The sequence below is a fragment of the Psammomys obesus genome, unplaced genomic scaffold (assembly GCF_907164565.1).
Source record: "Psammomys obesus unplaced genomic scaffold, mPsaObe1.curated_primary_1811, whole genome shotgun sequence".
Classification (NCBI taxonomy): domain Eukaryota; kingdom Metazoa; phylum Chordata; class Mammalia; order Rodentia; family Muridae; genus Psammomys; species Psammomys obesus.
The window spans coordinates 11603863-11627814 of NW_026596109.1; the positions used below are offsets into that span (position 1 = coordinate 11603863).

General features: G+C 48.2%; 2 protein-coding genes across 8 annotated transcripts in view; one reads left to right on the forward strand and one right to left on the reverse strand.

Annotated features, from left to right (window-relative positions):
• The window catches only part of Nrdc (nardilysin convertase), a 65468-nt gene extending 63753 nt beyond the window's left edge, over positions 1-1715 (forward strand). For both annotated transcript variants that reach the window (XM_055628784.1, XM_055628785.1), the window contains 4 exons: positions 275-365; positions 559-675; positions 1333-1422; positions 1499-1715. In XM_055628784.1, the coding sequence (XP_055484759.1) occupies positions 275-365; positions 559-675; positions 1333-1422; positions 1499-1693 (493 nt within the window). In that variant the 3' untranslated portion in view covers positions 1694-1715. The remainder of the gene's footprint in view (positions 1-274; positions 366-558; positions 676-1332; positions 1423-1498) is intronic.
• A 510-nt stretch (positions 1716-2225) lies between these two features.
• The window catches only part of Osbpl9 (oxysterol binding protein like 9), a 121125-nt gene continuing 99398 nt past the window's right edge, over positions 2226-23952 (reverse strand). For all 6 annotated transcript variants that reach the window (XM_055628790.1, XM_055628788.1, XM_055628791.1 and 3 more), the window contains 13 exons: positions 22781-22940; positions 12576-12688; positions 12376-12494; positions 11496-11581; positions 8634-8805; positions 7303-7387; positions 6687-6797; positions 6387-6450; positions 6169-6309; positions 5518-5596; positions 3743-3834; positions 3055-3190; positions 2226-2906 (listed from right to left, as the gene is read on the reverse strand). In XM_055628790.1, coding sequence (XP_055484765.1) covers positions 2832-2906; positions 3055-3190; positions 3743-3834; positions 5518-5596; positions 6169-6309; positions 6387-6450; positions 6687-6797; positions 7303-7387; positions 8634-8805; positions 11496-11581; positions 12376-12494; positions 12576-12688; positions 22781-22940 — 1433 coding nt within the window. In that variant the 3' untranslated portion in view covers positions 2226-2831. The remainder of the gene's footprint in view (positions 2907-3054; positions 3191-3742; positions 3835-5517; positions 5597-6168; positions 6310-6386; positions 6451-6686; positions 6798-7302; positions 7388-8633; positions 8806-11495; positions 11582-12375; positions 12495-12575; positions 12689-22780; positions 22941-23952) is intronic.

Sequence of the window (23952 nt, forward strand, 5' to 3'; positions counted from 1 at the left end):
GCACACGTGTGAGCAAAACACACATACACATAAAAACAAACAAAGCCACAGGAGACGTGGACCATGAGGGTAAGGCCCTGACAGTGTGAGGCGTGGCGTGGCGTGGCCCAGGTGGATGTCAGTGCTTCACTGTGTGGCACTAAGAAAGGAGGCCGAAGTGTGGAGCGGCAGCTCTTCCTCAGTTTCTTTGCTTTCCTGGCTTAGGGTAGAAAACCTTCAGGCTTTACGCCTGAGTGAGCCTGAGTTCCTTTGGCTTCTACCCAAATTGTTTCAGCTCCGAAACCGTTGACAAGAAGATAGAAGAATTTCTTTCCAGCTTCGAGGAGAAGATTGAGAACCTCACTGAAGATGCATTCAATACTCAGGTGACTAGTGCCCCATCTTGGGAATCCTTCAGGACACCAGAGCTGGTCACTGCCATGCTTGCATGATGGCAAGGGTGTCCCTCTAAAACCCCCAATACACACGCAGAGACATGCACACACGCACACTGGCATGTCCGCCACAGCCGCTTGTTCTGAATGGGTGTGAGGTCATGGCTGAGCATGTTTCTGACAGGTCACAGCTCTGATCAAGTTGAAAGAGTGTGAGGACACGCACCTCGGGGAGGAGGTGGACAGGAACTGGAATGAAGTGGTGACACAGCAGTACCTCTTTGACCGCCTTGCCCACGAGGTAATGATCTGTCAGAGCAAGACAGCCCTGAAGAACTGGGGAAAGCCCTCAGCTGCGTTGTCCTGGGTCCAGACAGTGCTGTGTGGAGGGAAACCTCGACCATGTTTCCTGGCTCACTGTTTCTTTCCTCTGTGGTTTTCAGGCTCTGTAGTCTCTCCCTGGCTGGCAGCTCTTTAAGATGCTGACCTTTACCTCTACATGGACCAGCCAGAGGTTATTATGAAGTTTTAAGGGGGTAACTTAACGGGGTTCTACAGAAACAGAGCAATCATGTTTTCATGGAGTTCCTCCAGTCTTTTGGCGACTTCTAGCTGACATTTGAAATCAATGAGACCATCACAAGAGCGCTTTGGTCCTCTTGTCCAGGCGACTGCTGTGCACTACGTACCAGTGGCGTCAGCCCAGCTCAGCCATTGCGGGAGTGTGCAGTGCCCGCGCGCTGGCTCTAGCTGGCCTGCTGGTGCCCGCTGTGCTGCTAATGCACACACAGTTGCTAGGAAGGCCAGTCCCTGACAATCTTTGTCCTTTTGTGGAAGGGCAGGGCAGGCTGACACAAGCCAAGTAAGATAAACTCAGATTCTTAGGGGGTGGGGGACAGACTTCTGCCTAAGACGATGCCCTTACTCATGCTCTTTTCCCGTCCTCTCTTTCTGCAAGATTGAAGCACTGAAGTCTTTCTCAAAGTCAGACCTGGTCAGCTGGTTCAAGGCTCACAGAGGACCTGGAAGTAAAATGCTCAGCGTTCATGTGAGTGCAGCCAACCATCTGAAGTCTTGCTCACATCTAGCTGGCATGTTTCTAAACCCCCTCTTTGGCCTTTCAGGTTGTTGGATATGGGAAGTATGAACTGGAAGAGGATGGCACCCGTTCCAGCGAGGATCCCAGTTCTCGTGAAGGGATGCGGCTCCTCTACCTGCCGCCCTCTCCTCTCCTGGCAGACTCCACTATCCCCATCACGGACATCAGGGCCTTCACATCAACACTCAGCCTCTTCCCCTACCATAAAATAGTCAAATAAACTGCAGTCTCATTGGCCTGAAGCAGTGTGTATTTAAAGACGTGTGTGCATTTTCTGGAATTACACTTTTGCCTTAGGGCTTCGGTTGGATTTTCGCGCTGGCAACCTAGATGTGACTTACAAGAAGACTGACGCAGGGCTACTGTACTGGGTGGCAATGAGATAGACAGTAGCCAAGTGTGATCCAGACACTTCGGTCAGCAGTGTGGGGGCCCTGGCCTGTGTCCTCTGAGAACTCAGTTCTTGTGTGCCTACATGCAACTAATTTGTTATAATAGCACCAAACTGCCCTGTTTTTGTTTAATGTATTTTTAAATAAACATAGTTCTGTATTTCCCTTCAGATCAAGCCATCTGCTGTGGCCTTTTTGGGGGCTGGGGGTGGGAAAGTGAAGTCCCCAGCTCTGTAATCCAGTGAGGTTCCAGGATGGGCAGCACGCGCTATTGATGATGGTGTGTGGTGGAGGGCTGGGAACGGTGCTTCAGCCAGGTTGCCAAGATTGGCGTTCGAGCTCACAAAACAAGGAAACATATTTTTAAAAAGGTTGGAAAATTATTTTATGAAGCCTTAAGAAGCACTGCATACTAATCCAGGTTTAGATACAATCTAATAGTTCAGTTCTAAAATAAAGGTTATAGGTGAAACCATGAAATTTCCTTAACACTTGATTTTCATACACTGCGCTAATTTTCTAAAACAACTCTGAGGATACAGTATTTACAGGTTTGTGTACTTGTGAAAAACTGCCAGGTATATCGTGTGTGTGTGTGTATCTAGAACCAGAGAGTATATGAACTAGGAGACAAGGATTTTATGCCTCAACAGAATTGAAGGACAGGAAGCTGAGACCCGGGTCCGTCTATAAATGCTTTTCAAAGCGTGGGATCTGGAAAAGGAAGAGACATCTTGTTTCAAAACCTGAAGTTTTTCTCAGGACTGAAGTCAAAATTGTAACTGCCACAGAGGAGAAAAGGGAAGCGTTTTCCACTTTAATTGTTCATCTGTGTCGTCAAGTCCAGTATCCCTGAGATAGGAACCACTGCAATAAAAAGGGAGTGCCAGGTTCTCCTGAAGGAAGATCGATTGTTGCTCAGTGATGCCTGCTGCCCTGGTCCCCAGTAGGGGCTGAGGTGCCAGCCTAGTGCTTCACAGCACCGAGGCGCTTCAGTAGCGGCTCGTCATAAACCCAGCATTCCCCATCTTCGTGGAAGAGCTGCAGAAGGAAGAGGACTCGGTTAGGCAGTGCACATCTTCACCCCGTCCTCTCCCGCTGCTAAAGTGAGTGTCAGGTAGGGTCCAGGATCCGCAGTGTTCACTGACACAAACCAGTTAGTGCTCAAGCTACAGAGGAAACGACTTACCCTTGTCTCCCACTGAATTTCTTTCTCCTTCCTTTCTCTGGCTTCTGCTCTCTGTCTTTCTTCAAGTCTGTGCTTTGCTTCGGTTGCTGCGTCAATGTCTCTGATTTTTAAGTTGAAAGTGACGTCCTTCCAAAGGCTAAAGAGATGGAAGGCGCTGTGAGGACACACACCCACACCGCCTGGCGGCTCCCGAGGGCCGCAGTGTAGACTGGACCTCAAGGTGCTAACTGTCAACAAGGGAAGCAGGGCTAGGCAGTGGCACCCGAGAGAGCAGCAGATGAGCAACGACTGCCTCTGCCCCCCGCTCTGGTTCTCACACAACTTCAGGGAATCAATTCCTTTCTTGGGCTTGAGCGTCTTTAAGTATAAACAGAAAGCATTAGAGGAGGGGATCTGATAATTTCCATTCCAGGAAACCACTTGTGGTCTCAAAGGGTCAAGAGGCCAGCAGCAGGGACTTAAGGGCATGAGAAACAGCTCCTTCTCCAGGAGCCATCTCAGCTGTCGGGAACGCGGCAGAGATGGCACAGAACTTAGCTGTGGTTACAAAGCTTTTAGTGCAGGTCCTGCCAGAGGACCCGGGCACTGGAGCTCAGCTGGCACTGCTTTTCCATGCTCTGTCTCTGACCCACGTGGACCCGGGCCTAGGCAAGCCAGAAGCACCATGGCAGCTGCTCTGGTTCCTTACCAGCGGGACTCATACTCGTTCTGATCTTCCAACTTCCTCACTTTTTTCTTGATGATAGGCAACTTCTTGGTGTCGACAAAGACAGTATTTTCCTAGACAGCAAGAGTGAAGCTGCGTTAGTGTTACTCGGAGGTCCTTCTCAGGGCCCTCTGAGGCCTAAGGCCCCTCCATCTTAGCACAGTGAGTTTCCTATGCAACCCACGTCTAGAGTAATTCTTGTTTTGCACTCAGAGGCCATTCAACAGCCAGCTTCAGCATGGCTGTGCGTGCACTCCATTAGATACACGCTCGAGGACCAGTCGCCAAGGTAAGCAGCCCCTGAAGGTGGGCTGCAACCCCCTCAGCTCCATGTCACCAGCTCCCGCTAATCCACGGAGATACCTGGCTGAGTACACACTGAGTGTGTGTAAAAACAGTTCCTTCATGGCAGGACAGCCCCATTCCTCTATGCCTGAGGCAAAGCCAGTCAACAAATTTTATGAATCTTAAACCGGAGTGTATAAAACACAAATTAGCATTTTGTGCTGGTTAATCTTATAATTATTTTATGTGGGTGGGTGTTATGCCTACATGTATGTCTGTGATCGGGTCAGATCCCCTGGAACTCGAGTTACAGAGTTGTGAGCTGCCATGTGAGTGCTGAGGCTTGAACCCGGGTCCTCTGGAAGAACAGCCAGTGCTCTTAAGCACTGAGCCATCTCTCCAGCCTCTCTGCTGTTAGTTTTATGTCTACTTGACACAGGCTAGAGCCATCTTGAGAAGAAGGAGCCACAGTTGAGAAAATGCCTCTGTAAGATCTATCTGTAGGACATTTTCTTAATTAGTGATTAACGGAGTAGTGGGAGGCCCAGCCCATTGTGGGTGGGGCCATCCCTGGGCTGGTGGTCCTGGGTTCTATAAGAAGGCAGGCTGAGTCTTTTCTGAGACTGACACTCCACCAAGGACCATGTATGGATATAACCTAGAACCTCTGCTCGGATGTAGCCCGTGGTAGCTCAGTAACCAATTGGTTTCCCATAGTAAGGGGAACAAGGACTATTTCTGACAGGAACTCAATGGCTGGCTTTTTGACACCCCCACCCCCCAAGGGAGGAGCAGTCCTGCTAGGCCACAGAGGAGGACTTTGCAGCCAGTTCTCAAGATACCTGATAAAACAGGGTCAGATGAAAGGGGAGGAGGTCCCCCGTCAGGATGGGATTGGAAGGGAATAAGGGAGCGGGATACAGCTGGGATAGCTGTATAGAGTTAATAAAATGTAACTAATAATAAAAAAAATAAAATTTAATTAAAAAAAAAAAAGGCGGCAAGCTGAGCACGCCATGGGGACAAGCCCATGAGCAGCGCCCTCCATGTCCTCGGCACTAGCCCCTGCCTCCAGGTTCCTGCCCTGATTGACTTCCTGCTTTCACTGCTTTCTCTGAGGAACCTTTTCGATGGAAGTGTGAGTGCAATGAACCCTTTTCTCTCCCTGAGCTGCTCCCGGTCATGGCATTTCACGACAGCACTAGTAACCCTAACAGACTTTCATCTTACACCCTTCTGACAACAGACGAGACATTTACTGGGTGACTGCTAAGCACTGCTTCAAACACATTATTCTCCAGGGTTTTGAGGCCATTCTGTTAGGTATAGTGTAGGAAAGTGGGTGGAGGGCGGGAGGGTTCTCCCTAAAGCCATGCCAGCTGCTCTTGGTTGAAGTTCCAGAAGAAGGAAACAAGGCCAAGGGCGGGCTGCGCACACCGCAGCTGAGACAAGTGGCGAAATGCAGTCCTCACCCCGGTTGCGTATTTCGCGTACATGATACCATTCCACTCCCCTTCAATTGAGCAGAAAGACTTCTTGTCGTTTGGAGAACTAAACAGAAAAGAAACAATTTCTATCAGTCTCAAGTTGCAAACTGTTCTCAAGCATTACTCCACTGGGACACTGTTTCACGGTGGAGAAAAGGCCCTGAGGCACACTGGACAGACTCCTTTGGAGGCAGTTTCTGAAGCCACAAGCTCCTGTTACTCAGACACACAGCTGCCTCCCAAGTCCTGCTGAAGGAAGTCTTGCCTCGAACCTACCTGTGCTGTTTACTGTTTTTCCCTAGAGAAATGAAGGCCTTTGTGGAGGCACGCAGACGCCACACTGCAGGTCCCAAAGCCTGTTTTCAGGACGAGCTCACGGTCCGCCCCGACAAGGATGGAGTCCGAGGGTGCAGGAGCTCAGCACTTAGGAGGGTCGTGCTCAGCAGGGGCCCACCCTCCACCCCACTGCTGTGGGTCCAGGGTGAAGGTCTCCTTTTGATGTGAGATTTTAGGAGGAGACTGACGCCTACAGTAGAGACCTGCTTACAAGGTCAGCTGATGGTTAGTTCCCAACAGACGGTCAAGAGAACAGTACTTGAGAGAACGGACACCGAGGCAGAAAGACAAAATACCTACAAAATGTCTGCAGTGATTCTGTGCTTCTTGCCCCCGTAGAAAGGCTTGGTGTGGAAGACGATGTTTGCACTGTAGCCTGTTTTGGAGCAGTTAATGCTGCACTCTCCTCCTAACTCCACCCAGGGCACTGTCAGGATGGACCTGCAAAATCAAAGGTTCTCGGTGAGAGTGCGCTGAGGCGAGAACGGGGTGCAGCTGATGGAAAACGATCTACTTGCCTCCCATAGCCGTTGGGGAAGGTGAGAATGTAGTGTTCGTCGTACTCCAGACAGGAAACGCAGCCTGTGGAGAGAAGAGCAGCCTCTGCTAGGGCAGCAGCCCCGGCCTGACGTCTGCCCGGGGGCACTGCGCGCCATCTACTTTAAGGATAGTACATTATCCCCACCCCACCCCCGAGTTCCCTCCTCTACATTCACATTTTCATGTAAATTATGACACCCAGCCTGACTTTCAAGGGACGTTTTTCCTTTAGTGTCTAATTCTAGTACAAGCTGGAATCCACATTGTCACACACTTACCCTGGCCTATGTTGTGTACCCCAATTGACATCCCAAGGAATTTTGATTTAGTCCAGATATGAGCATTGAATTGTATCTTCTTGTTAAAACACTCAGCATAAAAGGCTGAAACTGAAAGAGAGTGTTTTTCGTGAGTGTATAGTCACTGCTCCAAACTGACTGGCTCTACAGTTGATCCTCCTCCCAGGGAAGAGCCAAGGTCATGCTAAGAGTGCATGCCCCCTTTGCCCAGAGCAAGTACACGAAGAGCCGGCAGGCAGGAGGCCATGGCCACCCTAGTGGCCACCAAGCAGGAGAGCTGCCCGTCCTGCTCGGCAGGGAAGCTCATGCTCCCTCCCCACAATCTGGGTCCCCACAATCCACTCTTCTGTTGTGTCTTTCTCTCTTTGGTCTCCAGGTTGCTGTGGGTGAGGTGACTTCGGAAGCTCTAACCTTTAGTTCCCAAACCTTCACTCTGTACCCCTCACTCAGTGATGCCGAGGCTGTGCAACTGCCAACAGAGCGTCCAGTTCAGGGAACAGAGGATGCACAGCACTCAAGTGACAAATCCTTGGCCCTGGCTGTGGGCGGCAGGCTTTAGAACAGTTTAAGACTGCAGGAAACACGTGTTACTTACTGGGTGGATGATGGGACACTTGCTCAGCCACAAATGTCACACTGTTCTTAGAGACCCAGGGAACTGGCCCTTCTGAAACGAGCTCCTGGAAGCAATTTTAACGTCAGTTAAAAAACTTCTTAGGTAAAGCAGGACAATGCAGAATCTAACAAGCAGCATCTCTGCTCTCTCCTAGACAGACAGACACAGACAGACAGACTCTCTCTCTCTCTCTCTCTCTCTCTCTCACTGTAGCACTTGACCACTGCCCCTTAGGGATGGTAGTTTCCCTGCCTACACTAAGATTCCTGAAGGCTTCACCTGTGAGCAGGCTCTAAAGCCAGGCCTGGCACAGCCACCCTTGTGTGCGCTGACCGTTGCCTCTGTCTTCAGTGAGGCCTACACATTAATGTGTCCTTGGAAACAGACACAGGGGCCTATTTTCCACAAGATGACCCTGAGCAGGGCGCTCTGGGCCGGGGCTGCTTCTTTCTCATGCCTAGAAGCTACGTAGACTGCATTCCCTGCTGTGGTCTGTGCTTGCAAACAACTCTACACGGAGCCCCAGGCCAGGGAGGCGACTTAGCAGGTAAGGACACGGAGGCTGAGTTCAGTCTCTAAAACGTAGAAACAGATTCCACCAGGGGCTCTCACTCCATCCGCCATGCCCTACCACCAAGAACTAAACAACACGCACATAGCAGCGCCCTGGGCTGGTTCTCACACAGCGGCATCCAAACCACCCCAGCAGACTCAAATGTCTCTCCACCAGACTTTCCTACAAGTGCAGCTTCCACTCTGAAGGCTCCATTCACACGTCCAACAGTTTCTGCTTTTGCCAGTTAAAGAGCTGCTGGTGCCCACGAACAAGGACACATCTCTCCGACTGACTCCCCTCTGTGAGCTGCTCACAATTCCACCTCACAAATGCAGCTGTTTTTTCTAGAGCATGCTGGTTCCAAATTTAGTTTACATAAAATCATTACAATGATCATTCTCAAAGCATAACAGACTCCAATAAGCAGAAACTTAACCATTACGGTGTACAAGGCCCTTGTGATCGGACTTAATGTCCATCCTCAAGTCATGCTATTCCTCTCTCACCGTCCCCGTGCTAACAGAAAATGCTCACCAACAATAGTCTTTCCACAGTGAGCATCTGAGATCACTGAATCTTTAAATTACTTCACACAGTGTGAAATAACTGAAAACCCTAACCCCAGGCCCCCCAGAAGGTTCAGCTGGTAAAACAGTCTGCGGCCAAGTCTGAGTTTACTCCCACGACCCACAGAGAAAACTGCTTCCCAAAAGCTGTGCCTGCGGCTCATAGACCCCGGCCCACAGAAACTCACTGCGTTCTCTTCTGAGTCGTTTGGCAATGTCCAGTGGCACTGAAAGATCTCGCCCAGAATAGGATTGTACGGCTTCTTGGCCACTGACCCTCTCCTTCCTGCATGGAAGGCCGACAGGTACCATTTCACAACCTGGACCATGCGATCCCTGGGGTCCTTCTGATCGCTGATGCTGGAAGACAGGACAAAGATGACGCTCCCTCTCAGCAGGGTGCACGCTGGACCACACTGTGGATGCCAATGCCAGTGTGACACTCTAGGGTTTATAAGACTCCAGCAGATGTTTATACCCACTTGGTTAATCACCACCCAGTCAGAGCAGAGAGCATACGTTTCCCTCAAGCCACTTCCCTCTGCACACTCCATGGCCCCGAGGCAAATACTCTTGCTGGCTTCCGGGCTACATCTTCATCCTGCTTGTTCCGGAACTTCGGGCAGGTGTGCTGCTTCCCTGCCAGGGACGCCTATATTCCCAATTACCGGTCACCAATTTAATCATGGCTTGGTTTCTGAGACAGGGTGTTAAGTCCCTGGGCTTTGAATTTGAGTTGATTCTCCTGTCTAGCTCTGAGTGGTGGTATTGCCGTGGCTTGTGCCTTCACACCAAGCTGGTTTAATTCTACTATGGTAAAAAAAACAACAACGTGTGACTTTCTTTTTAAAAATGTATTATTTTATATTTTATGTGTCCTGGTGTTTTGCTTGCATGTCTGTACATGTACCACATGCATGCCCGGTGCCTGTGGAGGGCATGGATACCCTGGCACTGAAGCTAGATGTCTGGGTCCTCTTGAAGCGGCCAGGACTCAACCACACGGCATCTCTCTAGCCCCTGCCGAGTTCCTGGGACGACTCTCCAGTTAGCTCTGGAGGGGCCGGCTGACTTCCATCTCCCTGTGTTTAGTCTGGTATTGGGGGGTGGGGTGACCCTACCACTGGGCTACACTTCAGGCCTGCTGCATGTCTCCTGAAGCTGTGTGTGTGTGTGTGTGTGTGTGTGTGTGTGTGTGTGTGTGTTTTCTTGATAAATTCATTCTTTCTTCATTACAATCTATTTGTCTCTGGTTATTTTTCTGACCCATTTGTTTGTTTTGAGACAGGGTCTTACTCTTCAAGCTGGCCTGGTGCTTAATTTGTATGCTAGCTGGTCTCTAATTTACAGCAATGCTCCTGTCTCTACCTCACAAATGCTGGGACTACAGGACCTTTACCTTCTTTTCTCTGTTGATACTAATACAGCCATAGCCACGTTGCTTTGCACAGTGATATATGGGGCGGTGGTCTGAATAAGAATGGCCTCCACAGGGGCCTTTTTGAACGCCTAGCCCCCTGTCAAGGACTGTTTAGGACTAGGTGTGACCTTGCTGGAGGAGGTGTCACTCCAGGTGGGCCTGGAACTTTCAAAAGCCTACCCGAGACCTCTCTCTGCCCACAGATTGGCAGGCACCATGCCTGCCTGTCTGCCACGCTCTCCATCAAGCCCATTAAAGTAATGTGTCAGAGTTTCCTTGGTCATGTCACAGTGTCTCTTCAGAGCAGTGAAACAGCGAGTAAGACGCATGGGTAATGGTTTTCCTTTTCTAGGGCGTTTATGAGTGTGCATGGTAAGTACGCGTGCAGTGCACAGCCCAGCGTGCAGGTGTGAGAGCCAGGAGCAGGATGTCAGGGTCCTTCTCTGGTCCTCTCTGCCTCGCCCTTAGGGCCAGTCTCTAAGCAGACTGGATGCAGGCCCCGCTGCCCTGGGGCTGAGGTGAGTGTGCGCAGACCTGTGTAAGTCCCCGGCCTCTGAGTGCTGCCCTGTCATTTTATTTTTTACTCTTTGCAACACTAGCAATTAAGGCCAGGGCCTCATGCCTGCTGGGTGAGCGAGAGCCTGAGCTACACCTTCAGGCCTATCCTCTTCCTTTCAACCAAGCAGGCCACTGTCCGAAGAGCCGCCCCTCCACACAGCAGGGCACACTAGCCTGACAACTGCTGTCTTCTCTGACAGAGGACGAGTGCTGCCCACACCTGGTGGCTGCTGACGCCGCCAGCTTAGCTGGGTTGTCGTCCGCCTGGCACCTTTGTCCTTCATTCTGGAGTTAATCATGCATTTCTAGTATTCCACTTTTTCTGATTTATTCATGTTTCAGCTGTACTCTTAAAATTCTAAAGTGGTTCCTCTGAGGAAAACAAACTTCAAATTTCCACAAAAAACAGCTACTGCCATTAAGTGCCTAATGGCCCTTCGGCATTACAACGGACCCACCCGTCAGTTAGATATTAAGCGTCTCACTTAACATGCCTGCACTTTGAGAACTGGTCACCGGTTTCTCTTAAATCTCTCTTGCTCTCTCCCTCTCCCCAACCTATTCCATGCTGAGCTAGTAATGTGCCTCTGGCTTTAGGAAGCCAGAGCACGGGATGCAGTCAGAGAACATGGACTGGAGCATTTCCTGCTGCTGTCGAAAAGCAATGACCCACTGCCAGTCTCTCGGCATGCTTTTTTCCCTATGCATGCAGCTCAGGCTGCAGGCTTTCTGTTACAGCCTATGATTCACTGTGTAAGTGGACTTCCAAACTTTTTCTTTCTTAGGGTTGTAATAAAGTACCTGCCAAATGATAGGTGTGTTAGAAAGGTTTGCTGAGCAGAATTAAATGAATTCCAAATGAGCTCATAGTCTTGGCTTTTTAAATTCCCGGCCTGCCTCTTAGTAGACTTTAAAGCAGCTCTGTCAGTGACTGCCTTGAGGGCCTCCAAACCCTCCACCACACAGAAGATTCACCCACCCAAACACGCCAGAGGAGGGGGAGGGCCTGCCTCGATAGCTGAGCAGACGGGCACCATCGCTACATAGCAGCCACTTCCGAGCTGTCACCTACCTCACGAACAGGTCCGGATGTGCGAAAAAGTCTGCATACATTTCTAAGAGCGATCTTCTCTCGAGAATAAACGTTGGAAGAACTACCTGTAAACACACACATTTGACTCCTGAGGATCAGAGTCCACAAGAAGCAGACTTCTGCACCGCTGCAAGGCGGGCACCCATTCCGCCACACCCACAGTTCCCCAGTTATGCTGCACACTGTCCAAGAAGTCCCAGTTCAGAACGCCCACTGCCCTGCCAAGCAGATGCGGGACCCACAGGGCTTTGAACGCTTCCTGCTTCCTGTTCCTCGGTGCAAACCTCTGCTGTCCCTGCACGTGACACACAGCACTTCTGTCTCAGTTGGAATGTTACAAACATCAAAAAGACGTAAGTGGCCCTGGGTCTGGCTGAGGAAATTATGCTTTCTTCGGGGAACCAGGAGAAGGCATAGCTAAGAAACAATTCATTGAACTGCTTTTTAGAGGTCGGTAAGGCCGTAACAGAGGTGACACGGACACACAAATAAGACGTGAAGACAGTGGTGGGGTGAGCAACCCCTCGCCCACGACACAGTGGACGAAAACAAGAAAGCAGAGTGTGACAGACTAGACCAAGTCAGGACGGACTCTACAGGACTCCAGGGTCTTGATTTTAAACAGGCAGATTTGTGCTAGAGGGCACGAGTCTCAATACGGCGAGGTACACAGGGGTCTCTCACTCGCTGCACATCAGTCTCGCCTCTTAACCCCCAAGTGTCATCTCTGAAAACTCCCTTTCACTTGTCCACAGGGCGCTAGTTCACCCATCTGCACGCACGTTAACCCAGGGCCAAGCCCCCCCCCCACACACACACAGACACACACACACACGCGCGCGCGCGCCCCCGTCCTTGCCTTTGTGAGGTCCATCCCGAGCCTGACTTGTGATAAGAGGTGCATGATGACGCTCTTGTGCTCCTCCACCGAGCCTGCTTCCGCATCGTCATCTCGGTCATCATGGGAGTCAAAAAGATCTGCAACACAGCAGCTGGCTTAGGCGCCGCCCGGCCATACTCAAACACTGCCAAGACAACAAAGTCCTCAAGGCCCCTCACCAGCATCGCTTGTGCCATTGGACATGGAGGAATTCAGGGATTCTGTGGTGTCTGGGCGTTTCAGGCTATTTCCGGAGCTGCTGTGTGTCAAGACTGAGGCAGAGCCAGAAGAACTGCATAAAACAACAGTGGAATGGGTCAGCTTTCCAGCTAAAGCAGCAGCATGGCACGCAGCTGCTCAGCCAGTCCCTTGCAATCGACAGCGATCAACACAGACAGATGGCAGAGACGGGCAGCCCTACAGGCAGCGCCGACACACCACACCGAGACCTGCGCTTTGTGCAAAGGCTGTGTTCGAGCCCAGGTGAAGGCCGTGCGCAGGTCGGTGAGCTTTCTGCCTCTGTATCCACATCTGAAACTTCAGTTCACTTTCTCAATTTTTTGTGCACATGGAGATGTGCCAGTAACTGGCAATTTAATTTCCTCAAAAATGGCAACTGTCCAGCTGGGGGCTGTGGACTGCACCTATGAGCGTCAGCATTTGGGAAGCTGAGGCAGGAGGATTGCTTTCAGTTTGAGGCCAGCCTGAGTTATATAGAGTGTGACTCCAGGCACAAGTCACATTGGCAACATAATCCATCCTAAGTCTCAGGCTCCTTGTCTTTATTTCCTGAGATCCCTGAGCAAAGTCAATAGACGATTAATACTTTTTCTTAAGATTTAAAAAGTGAATTTGAAATAACATTTTAAAGTATATTATTCTTACAAATAAATTAATGACAACTGACTTTATGAGCAGGCTTAAGGAGGGCTAAAGAGAGCTTCCCCTAAAAAGCATCAAAATCTACCTTAGAATTGGTATATACATTAAATCATCAGCCAGGAGTGGGGGCCATGCCTTTAATCCCTACGCTTGGGAGGCAGATGCCAGCTATTCTCTGAGAGTTCAAGGCCAGTTGAGTCTACATTGAGAATGCCAGGCCAGCCATGGCTATATAATAAGACCTTGTCTCAAAAAACATAGAACCATAAAGGCAAACAATTATGGACAGTATGGAAACATAAACCAAATTTCTCATAATACAGACACTTAAAATGCTACAGATAAATCACTTTTTAAAAACCTCAGTGAACACTGTACATTATTACTCTAGTTAAATACTTAGCCCTGCTGTCTTTTTCCATCTTTAGAAACATTAATAAGCCATTTGCTAGCAGAAATGAGCAGCAAACAGAGCGCGAGCATGCCGGCCTGCAGAGCCCAGACGAGTGTGCCAGACGAGTGAGGCTCCGCGCACAGACACTCTCGCCACCCCAACTCCTCTGCGATCTGCTTACATTAATATACTGAGAGTTGAGCGTGTGCATGAGCCCGCTTCACATGGAGTTTACCTTGTTTTGGTCTGTTTTGCAAAAATTCTTGGGTAATTACTTGCTGCCTCTCTGCTAATTAGCATTAATACACGTCATAAGGGTCGAGAAAGTGTATCTCACAAGTTTTAAGAAGCAATGGAACAAGTGAAAGACCCACGTTAAGAAATTAAATTATTTTCACATGACAGAGCTGCTGGAGAATTCTTGTCAAAATATGTGGTTCTTCCACAGGTCATCAAAACGGAACCACTCTTCTAAGTCAACTCACTTTACACCCACGAGTCGGAGACCCAAGCTGAGGCTGTCCAAGGAGAGCGCAAGACCGAAGGCCTGGAGACAGGCCTCACATTTGGGTTACTTTAAATGGTAGGTTTATGAGCTGTGGGTTAGGGGGCAGGAAACAGAGGAGAGAGAGAAGGGAACCAGAAAGAGGGGGGAGAGAGAGAGAGGCCAAAGTTGTGCAGACGGTTTTGTAGGCGTGCTACGATGGAGGTAATCACAAGCATGTCAGGAGCAAGCCTTAAACTAGACCAGAGACTTGGGCGACACTGCAAGAGTTCACCCCGTGTTACTAAGCCCACTTCAGGGTGTTAGCAGATGGACAGGTGTTAGCAGATTTGCCATTGGTTGGCAAAACCTACACACTGTAAAGAGAAATCCGACTCCTGGAATGTCCCGACTTTCACAGAGACCACGGGATAGACACACTGACACATAAGATGTAGCAACAAATTTAAAAGAAAACAGCTAGTGTTTACGAGACTAACTCTGTTTAAATATAGAACAATGGCTGACCCTTTAAAAGAGAAAATCAACCTTTTACTTTGGGTCTGTTTTTTTTTTTTTAAATGATTATTTACTAAACCTGTAATGGTATGCATGCAGTAATTAAGACACATCGTTACTGTGGTTTAAAAGTTGTACACAGCTGGGCAATCGTGGTGCTGGCCTGCAATCCCAGCACTTAGACGCAGAGGCAGGCGGATCTCTTTGAGTTTGAGGCCAGTCTAGGGTTCCAAAGTGAGCCCAGAACAGCCAAGGCTACAGAGAAACCCTGTCTCAACAAACAAACAAACGGACAAACAGAACAAAACAAACAAAAGCTTGTACATAGAAATCCCCCCATTTTACTGTTTTTATTGAGTGATCTATTTTTCTAACTCTAGGCAAAGATAAGTAACATCGTTAATTTTTTTTAATTCCCGAATTTCTTCTGGAAAACTGCTAATGATTTCTCAATAGTTTATGACACACACAATACACAACATGAAGTTAATACTATAACTTTGTCCACCCCTAGCCCTCAGGCCTTACTTTGGTCACACAACCTGTACATCGTGCCAGTCTAGTGATGGTTCAAGACCCTTTTCCCACCCACACTGTGCCCAGACTTAGCCTGACAGCACAGCTTGCACACTGTGCCCACACCCCTAGACTTTGCCTCTGACAGCACAGCTTGTACCTCGGCCCAGAAAGATCCAGCCATCTGTCCCATTCACAGGAATCCTTACAAACACTGAGCTGGAATCTCCCCCGTTGCTCCAATCCAAAACCAACACTTGAGTATCTGATGGTTGGCTGGCTAGCTTCCCATGCAGCGGATGAGATTACCCACGCGTGGACAACACCACAACTGAACCAAACCTCCAAAGCTGGCAGCCTAGAGCCTCACATCAGACACACAACCAAGGAAAGAAGTCCACAGGACCAGGTCGCATCATAAAACACAATATGAAAGGGCAAGATGGTGTATGTTCCCCAAACCCACCAGTTCCACACAAATCTTCTCCAGTGAGAATTATTTAGATGAACCCTAAGACACAGCGCTTAAAAGAAAAATCAAACTTTGTTAAAAAATTCAAGGAGTCTAAGGAAGACACAAACAGCCCAATGAGCTTAAAGAGAAGAGCAACAAAGTGACACCCAAGAAAATACAAACATCGACTCAGGGAACAGAATTTGAAAATAGAGAACTTGTGTAAAACTAAAGATGGAACTGAAAAAAACTCAATAACCCAGTGAGCAAACTCGGGGGAAGAGTCTCTCAAGTAGAACAGAGCAAGGGCAAGACAGACGTCAGAATCTGAAGAGAAATCAGAGCATTGAAGAATATGAAAAAGTAAAATACTAAGAACATGTAGGAACTGGGGAATCAGAAGAAAACATGAAATATGGGGCTGGAGAGACGGTTCAGAGGTCAAGAGCACCTATTGCTCTTGGAGGACCAGAGTTCACTTCTCAGGAGCCACACGGTAGCTCATAACCTTCTGTACTCCAGCTCCCGACCCTTCTGACCCTGTGGGCACTGCAAGCGCACAGTGCACCTACACATTCATACACACAAAAGAAATACAGCTAATAAAAACAAAATTGCAAAACCTTATCAAATGCTGGTTTCTCTCCCCCACTATCTGGTTTCAATCCAGACATTGCATCTCAAGTTTGTGTAAATATGCCACTGTTTGTTCCCTGTATTTTCAATTAAACAACCAGCCAATGCTGTGCAATGGAGAAAATAGGGTGGGACTTCCTGGTCAGGAGGGGAGGAGAAAGGAGGAGTGGGTGGAGTTGGAGAGCAGAGATCAGAAGGAGAGGTCTTGGAACCATGAGGAAGTATGAAACGGACCTATGATATGACTAAAAGCAAGTATAATGCTGGGAAATCTCAATGGTAGGAAACTATGCGGGCTTGGAGATTTAGGATGGAGTAACTATTGCCCAGCATTGTGCTCTAGGTTAACTAAATAAATCCCAGTCTCTGTGTAGTGATTTGGGTATACAGCTGGTTTAGGAATAGCCACTGTTTAACTAAAAGATAAATCAACAGTAAATATTATTATTCTACAACAAGCCAGGAAAAAGAAAACCTACAACATATCATAGTTAAAGCACTAAATACAGAACAAAGAATGTTGAAAGCTCCAAGAGATACACACACAAACACACACGGAATCACAAAAAAGGCAATTCCATCAGAACAGCAGCTGATTTCTCAACAGAAAGTTGAAAAGCCAGAAACTGGAGCAATGTCTGACAACTTGATCTATGGTATCCAGCAAAACATAAACAGGCTAAAAGACTCCAAGATCACTAAGCCAACCCTACAGAGAATACTGGAGGGAATACTTCGGAATACTTCAGACTGAAGAGAGAAATAAGGACAGCCAAGAGAGCATCAAAGGAGAAAAATAACAAGGTAACCATTCAAACACCAAGCACTATTAACAAAATAATAAATAGCTACAACCAACACTCTCTACTCAACAATGACAGTGTCAATCAAGACTGTGTGAGCTGAATAGATACCTTGTATACAAGAAACTCAGCTTTAAAGATAGGCAGGCATCCCCTTAAAATGGAAAGGTATTTTAAAAGGGGGTGGAATTCCAAGCAAATGGAACCAGGAAGTAAGTGTTGATAGCCATTATTCAACAAAATAGACTTCAAATTAAAACTAACTAGAAGATACAAAATACTTCCTTTTAATCAAGGGAGCAATTAACCAAAAAGAGAATTTCACTTAAACATATGCATCAAATTTGAAGCACCCAATTTCACAAAGTGTATCCCCACAATGAAAAGACTCAAAGACAAACTACAACTCAATCGTGGGTGATATTTTTCTTTTTATTTATTTATTGATTGATTGATTATTACAATTTATTCACTTTGTATCTCAGCCCCCTTCCTCTTCTCCTCCCATGCCCCTATCCAAGTCCACTGATAGGGGAGGTCCTCCTCCCCTTCCCTCTGACCCTAGCCTATTAGGTCTCATGAGGACTGGCTGTACTGTCTTCCTCTGTGGCCTGGTAAGGCTGCCCCAACCCCTCAGGGAGAAGTGATTAAAAAGCCAGCCACTGAGTTCATATCAGAGACAGTGCCTGTTCCCCTTGCTAGAGAACCCAGTTGGAGACAGCTGCCATGGGCTACATCTGTGCAGGGGTTTTAGGTTATCTCCATGCATGGTCCTTGACTGGAGTATCAGTCTCAGAAAAGACACCTGGGCTCAGATTTTTTTGGTTCTGTTGCTTTCTTCGTGGAGTTCCTGTCCTCTCCAGGTCTTTCTATCTCCCCCTTCTTTCATAAGAATCCCTGCACTCTGCCCAAAGTTTGGCTATAATTCTCAGCATCTGCTTTGATACCCTGCTGGGTAGAGTCTTTCAGAGGCCCTCTGTGGTAGGCTCCTGTCCTGTTCCCTGTTTTCTCCCCCTTCCAACGTCTATCCCCCATTTGCCTTTCTGAATGAGGATTGAGCATCTTACCTAGGGTCCTCTGTCTTGCTTAGCTTCTTTAGGTGCACAGATTCTAGTATGTTTATCCTATATTGTATGTCTAATATCCACTTATAAGTGAGTATATACCATGTGTGTCTTTCTGCTTCTGGGGTACCTCACTCCTCAGGATGATCTTTTCTAGTTCACACCATTTGCCTGCAATTGTAGGTGATTTCGAGACTGCATTTTTTTCAATAGACAAAAAATAAACTTCAGAATTAAATGTCAGCATACAGCAAATGCGCTTAGTAGCTACCTACAGAATATCCCCCCCACACACTGAGGAACATACATTGCACTCAGAAGTCCATAGGCGCTTCTTTAAAAGAGATCCCATCCTAAGACAAAACAAATCTTCAGAAGTTCAGAAAAACTGGAGTCACTTTTGCGTATACCCTCACACAGTGCAATGAAACACAACAACAAATTTCTAGTATCACACTCGCTTATGGAGACTAAACAGCGCATTGCTGACTGATGAAATGTGCCGAAGAACTCAAAAGAAGTAGTAAAATTTCTGCAACTAGGGGAAAATGAAAACACAACACAATAAAGCCTTTAGGACACATTAAATGGAGTCCTAAGAAGGAAATTTATAATTTTAAGCTCCTACATCAAAAACACAGAAAGAGCATGAATAAATGATGATCCAACTCAAGAATGGAGAAAAACAAAGAACAAACCAGACCCAAATCTAGGCAAGAAGTAATACAAGTCAGAGCAGAAATTAATGAAACAGAAATGAAGAAAATGATACAAAGAATCAACAAATCTAAAATCTAGTTCTTTGGGAAGATAAACAAGATTCACAGACCTTTGCCCAAACTCACAAGAAGCGACAGATGCCCCAAAAGGGATGAACCACAAATTAACAGAGACACCCAAGACACTGAAACTGCTAAAAGAAAACACAGGCAATACCCCACAAGACGAGGGAATAGGTAAGACTTTCTAAATAGGACTCCATTTGTCTAATAATCAAGGCCAACAACTGACCTCATCAAATTAAAAACCTTCTTTACAGCAAAGGAAGAGGAAAGCCACAGAATCTTCCCTAGCTACATGTTATAAAGGATTAACATATAGAATCTACAAAGAACTAAAAAATTAGACAGTCAAAAACAAATGACCTGATTAAAAAAAGGGCTATGGATCTGAACAGTGAGTTTCATTCATTCACTCATGAATGAATGAACAAACAATGGCTAAGAAATATCTCAAAAAGTATTCAACGTTCTTAGCAATTAGGGAAAGGCAAATAAAAATTACTTTGCAATTTCACCTTACCATGGTCAGAATGGCTAAGATCAAGAAAACAAATAACAACAAATGCTGGAGAGGATATGGGTAAGGGGAAATTTCATTTAGTGTTAGTGGGAACATAAAGTGTAGTCACTTTGAAAAATCAGTGTGGAGAATTCTCAAAAAGCTGAAAACAGACCATACGACCCAGGTATATGCATGCATGCGCACACACACACACACCCCGTAGAAGGCCAGCGATCCCACTCATTGCTCAGCTGTGTTCATTATTCTATTTACAGTAGCTAGAAAATGAAAACAGCTTAAATGTCCTTCAGCTGACGAGGGATTATGAAAGTGTGGTCCTTACACACAGTGGATTACTACTTGGTGGGAAAGAAAAGTGCAGTCATGAAGCCTGCGGGCAAATGATGGAACCAGCAAATACACTGTGTTAAGTAGCCCAGAAAGACAGACACTGCGTGTTCCCTCATCCGCAGCTCCTCGCTCCAAAGCTGCAGGCGTGCGTACACAGCCTGGAGGACTGCAGAAGCCTGGAAAAGCACTCCTTGTCCTCTTTCTTCTCCTCCTCCTTATTCTGGCTTTTCAAGATAGGGTTTCTCTGTGTGCCCCTGGCTGTCCTGGAATTCACTCTGTAAAACAGGCTGGCCTCGAACTCACAGACATCCACCTGCCTCTGTCCCCGGAGTGCTGGGGTTAAAGGTGTGCGCGGCCACTGCCTGGCGCCACATATTTCTTACTGAAAGAACGTTCAGTGCCTAAGGCTGGGCTTCTGCACACCCTGCAGGTCACATATAATCAGTCCCAAATGTATCTTGCCACACAAGGCGAAACCCAAGCTATGTCCACTGTACCAACTTCCAAGAGAGCAGGAAAAATGTCCAGTCAAACCAAAGCTAGCTACGTCTCTAGCAAGCAGAAGTGACAAGGTGAACAGTGTTTTCTGTGAGCGCGGCCACTTTATGCACAGCATGGCCTGACTTACGGCTCGCTTAAATACTCACAGAGACTCCTCCACACTGCACTTATTCTTACCCTCATTTTACCAATGAGGAAACTGAGGACTGCGCAGGATAAGGAAGTTCACCAAGGTCACCCCACAAAACAGACTGAGAACTCAGTGGATCTGAGATTCTAGAACTCAGAGGTATGAACCACAGCAACCTGCCTGTGCAGAGATCCGGTAAACCTTTTACCCGCCAGCTACCACCCAGCTGGCTTCAGTCTTTTCTGGACAACACTACTACGTACCTAGCTTTTATCTACTGTGGTAAATCAGGTGAAGCGTTTTCTACCGAAGAAACCCGATCAGCAGGGTCTGCCTTCCTGCTCGGTATGCAAGTCCAGCACCTCCCTCCATCCCAAGAGCCATCACTGAGCTTCTCAGGCAGCCACCAGGCCTGGTCTCCTCTTTCGACCTGAAGCCCAGCCCTCCCCAACACTACACAGACTGCGGCGCCTATCCGCCTAAAGCACAGACCTGGCCAGCAGCTGCCAGCATCACAGTAAGATGTTCGAAATTCCTAAAAGCTTACCAAATCAAACAGCACGCCCTACACTCGAGTCACACCAAACCACCTGCAAATAAATCAAGCACCCTGCCCTCTGTGCCTCGGCATGGGGGTAGGGGCACAAAAGATGTTATAATACAGTAGTTTTATTTGTAACAACTAAAATCTAACAACGGCTTGAGCCTATCAATAAACAAACTGGTACAGGACATAGCCCTACAACAGCATAATGCTAGCCATGAAAGGAATGAGCTAGAGCCATAATTAATCCAGGGATAACATGAGGGAATTGCAAAGTAAAACAGTAAGTAAAAGGAAGCAAAAGCGGCCACTGTCTGGCCCACTGGGACAGCGCCCTTCTTGTTGCTGTTGGTGCCTCCTGCCCCGGCCCACCTCAGCTGTAACATTCTTTAAAAGGAAAGAAGTGTGCAGTGACAGAAAAGAGATGAGTGCTTGCTCGTGGAGGAGTACGTGGTGAGAGACGGGCCAAAGGGACACCCAGGCCTCTGAAGGGGCTGTGCTCGGGAGACTGAGCGTGGTCTGCAACTGTATCAGTGATGCCCCTCAAGCCCACAAGAGAGGTGATGAGCCGAGGGGCCCGAGCAAAGCAGGGTTTCTCACTCCTGTGTCTTAAGACCGACATGAACATCTGGAGGCTCCCGGCCTCTCCACCCTGTCGCTGCCGTGGGGAAAACTGTTCTCTGCTGGCGCTTTCTGCCTTTGCCTGCAGTGCATTTGTGGTCCTTAGTAATAGTTCACATGGGCTGAGGTGTGACTCGGTAGTCAAGCAAAGGCTTCCCATCCACAAAGCCCAAGGGTCAATTTTCAGCAGCGGACAGTAACAAGGAACCCCAAACAAAACAAGAACGGAACTGTGAATAGTCAGAAAGTGCCATCTAAATCCAATCTACTTCCCCCACTGGGTAATTATTAGGCTCTTGTGTGTTTTCCCCAGTGTTTAAGTATAAATAAGAAAAATGTCCTTTTCCCTCTCCACAGAAGGCAGTAACGTCGACGTAGCTTCCGCCCAACCTTTCCCTTAGCTACACTGTGGAGGTGCTGCCGTAGATGAACATTCGGCTTCTTTCCCCCTTTGAGGCAGGGTCGAGTTATACAGCCCTGGCTAGAATGCTTGCTAGGAGACCAGGCTGGCCTGAAATTAGAGATCCACCTGCATCTGCCTCCTTGCGCCGGGATTAAAGGTGTGCGCAGGGAAGAGCAGGCTACTTTGAAAAGGTTTCAGAGACTCCCACTGTGTGGACGGCCACTGATGTTAGGAATCATATTGTCAGTCGTCAGTAGCCTCCGGAATTCCGTCAGACTGTTTCAAGTGGCACAAACCACACTGCAGCCGGCAGCAGTGGGCACACATTTCACAGGTGTAGATGCACAGGGTCAACGCTCAGGCTGAGACGACACGTGCAGTCTTGCCAACGCCTCCCCTCACCCTTCGCACAATCTGTCCCAGGCCCTCTCCACCACAACGGGCGCACTCCTTGCCGGCAGGGCCGGGATCCACTGTCTAAGTTCCCGTCTATCTACGGTTAAGGAATACCACCTCAATGGGCTCTCACTGGACAGTTAAGGAGCTGACCACCTATTCTGCATGTTAAATACGTGTTATTTATTGATGTGTCCTTTATTCATGTTCTTTGCCTGTTTTTTCTCTTACGTAAAGCCTATCCGTTCAGTTTGTATTACTAAATCAGAGTACACGTCACAGCTGTCACTCCAGCTTTGCTCAGCAGGCCTTTCTCAGAGGCAAGTCTGTCACTAGCTGCAGCCTCCAGCCCACATCTTCCAACCCAGGAGCCCTCTGAGCGCACTGGTCTCCCACACTTACTCGATCAAGCGCTGTGGGGAGGAGCCGCTCTGGTGGAACTCGTCGGCATCATAGAACTCGTCTTCACTGCTGGAGTAGGAGAACTCGGGGACCGTGCTTGGAGACAGGTTGACGTGGCTGGGAGGCGTGAGGCTGCTGCTGGGCGGCGAGTTCCCGCTGCCTGAGAGGCAGAGGGGCCAGTTAGGGAAACGGCTCGAAGGAGGCAGAGCTCGCAAATCACCACAGTCGAGGCTGCGCTGGGTTAGCTGATAAAGTTCGCACACTATTATATTTCATCAACAATTAAGTTAGACGATGGAAAGAAGGCAAATCGTGACACAGGATGGGGACACAGCCTTTTATCTTTATTTACTCTACGTAACTAAGACTTATTCCATGCTGAAAAAATGTTCTCCCACTGAGCAACACGCCTCAGACTATATACAGCCTTTAACGCCGTGGAGAAAATTCTGTACCTCACTCTGTGATTGCAGATTAACTTGTGTTCTGGAGTGGAAGGGTGCTCTTCTGATTGCACACGTGCTGGTGTTTGGCATCGACAACAGCCAACAGCCCCACTGCGAGCCAGGGCTCTTTATACTCAGATACTAACTCTAATGGAAATGCCAGGCTGCAAGGCTGTTAGACGCTGCTCGGGTACCGCACTCAGATTCACTCTTCAAGTCACTCACAGGGTATAAAACCTTTCCATGAAGCCCGGGGAACATACCACCCAAGTCCTCTGCCTACACCTAAGTCAGGGGCCTACAGCTCGGAGCAGAGATAAAGCAGCTGCGAAGGGAAGCACGCACAAAAGGAGGACTTCAAGAGCATCCTTCTAATAACGGAATCTAACTAAAGAGGCCAGAACTACTGCTGAGCCAGAGGAAAGACTGTCTACTCTCTGAACCATCTGACTATTTGGCACCCTGCTCAGTAGCGGAGCAAGAGCAAGCAGCGCCATTGAGACTGGTTTGCTAAGGGAGGCTGTCAGGGGCCGAGTGACTAGTCTATTACAGAGGCCTGGTGGAGGCTCAAGTTCAGTTACTGCTATGGCCAGCAACACCTTTGATCCTAGCACCGGGAGGCAGAGGCAACAAACCTCTGTCCACTCAAGGCCAATCTACAGAGCCAGTCAGGAGCCAGCCAGGGCTATGCAGAGACACCCTATCAAAAACAGCAGTTAACACGGA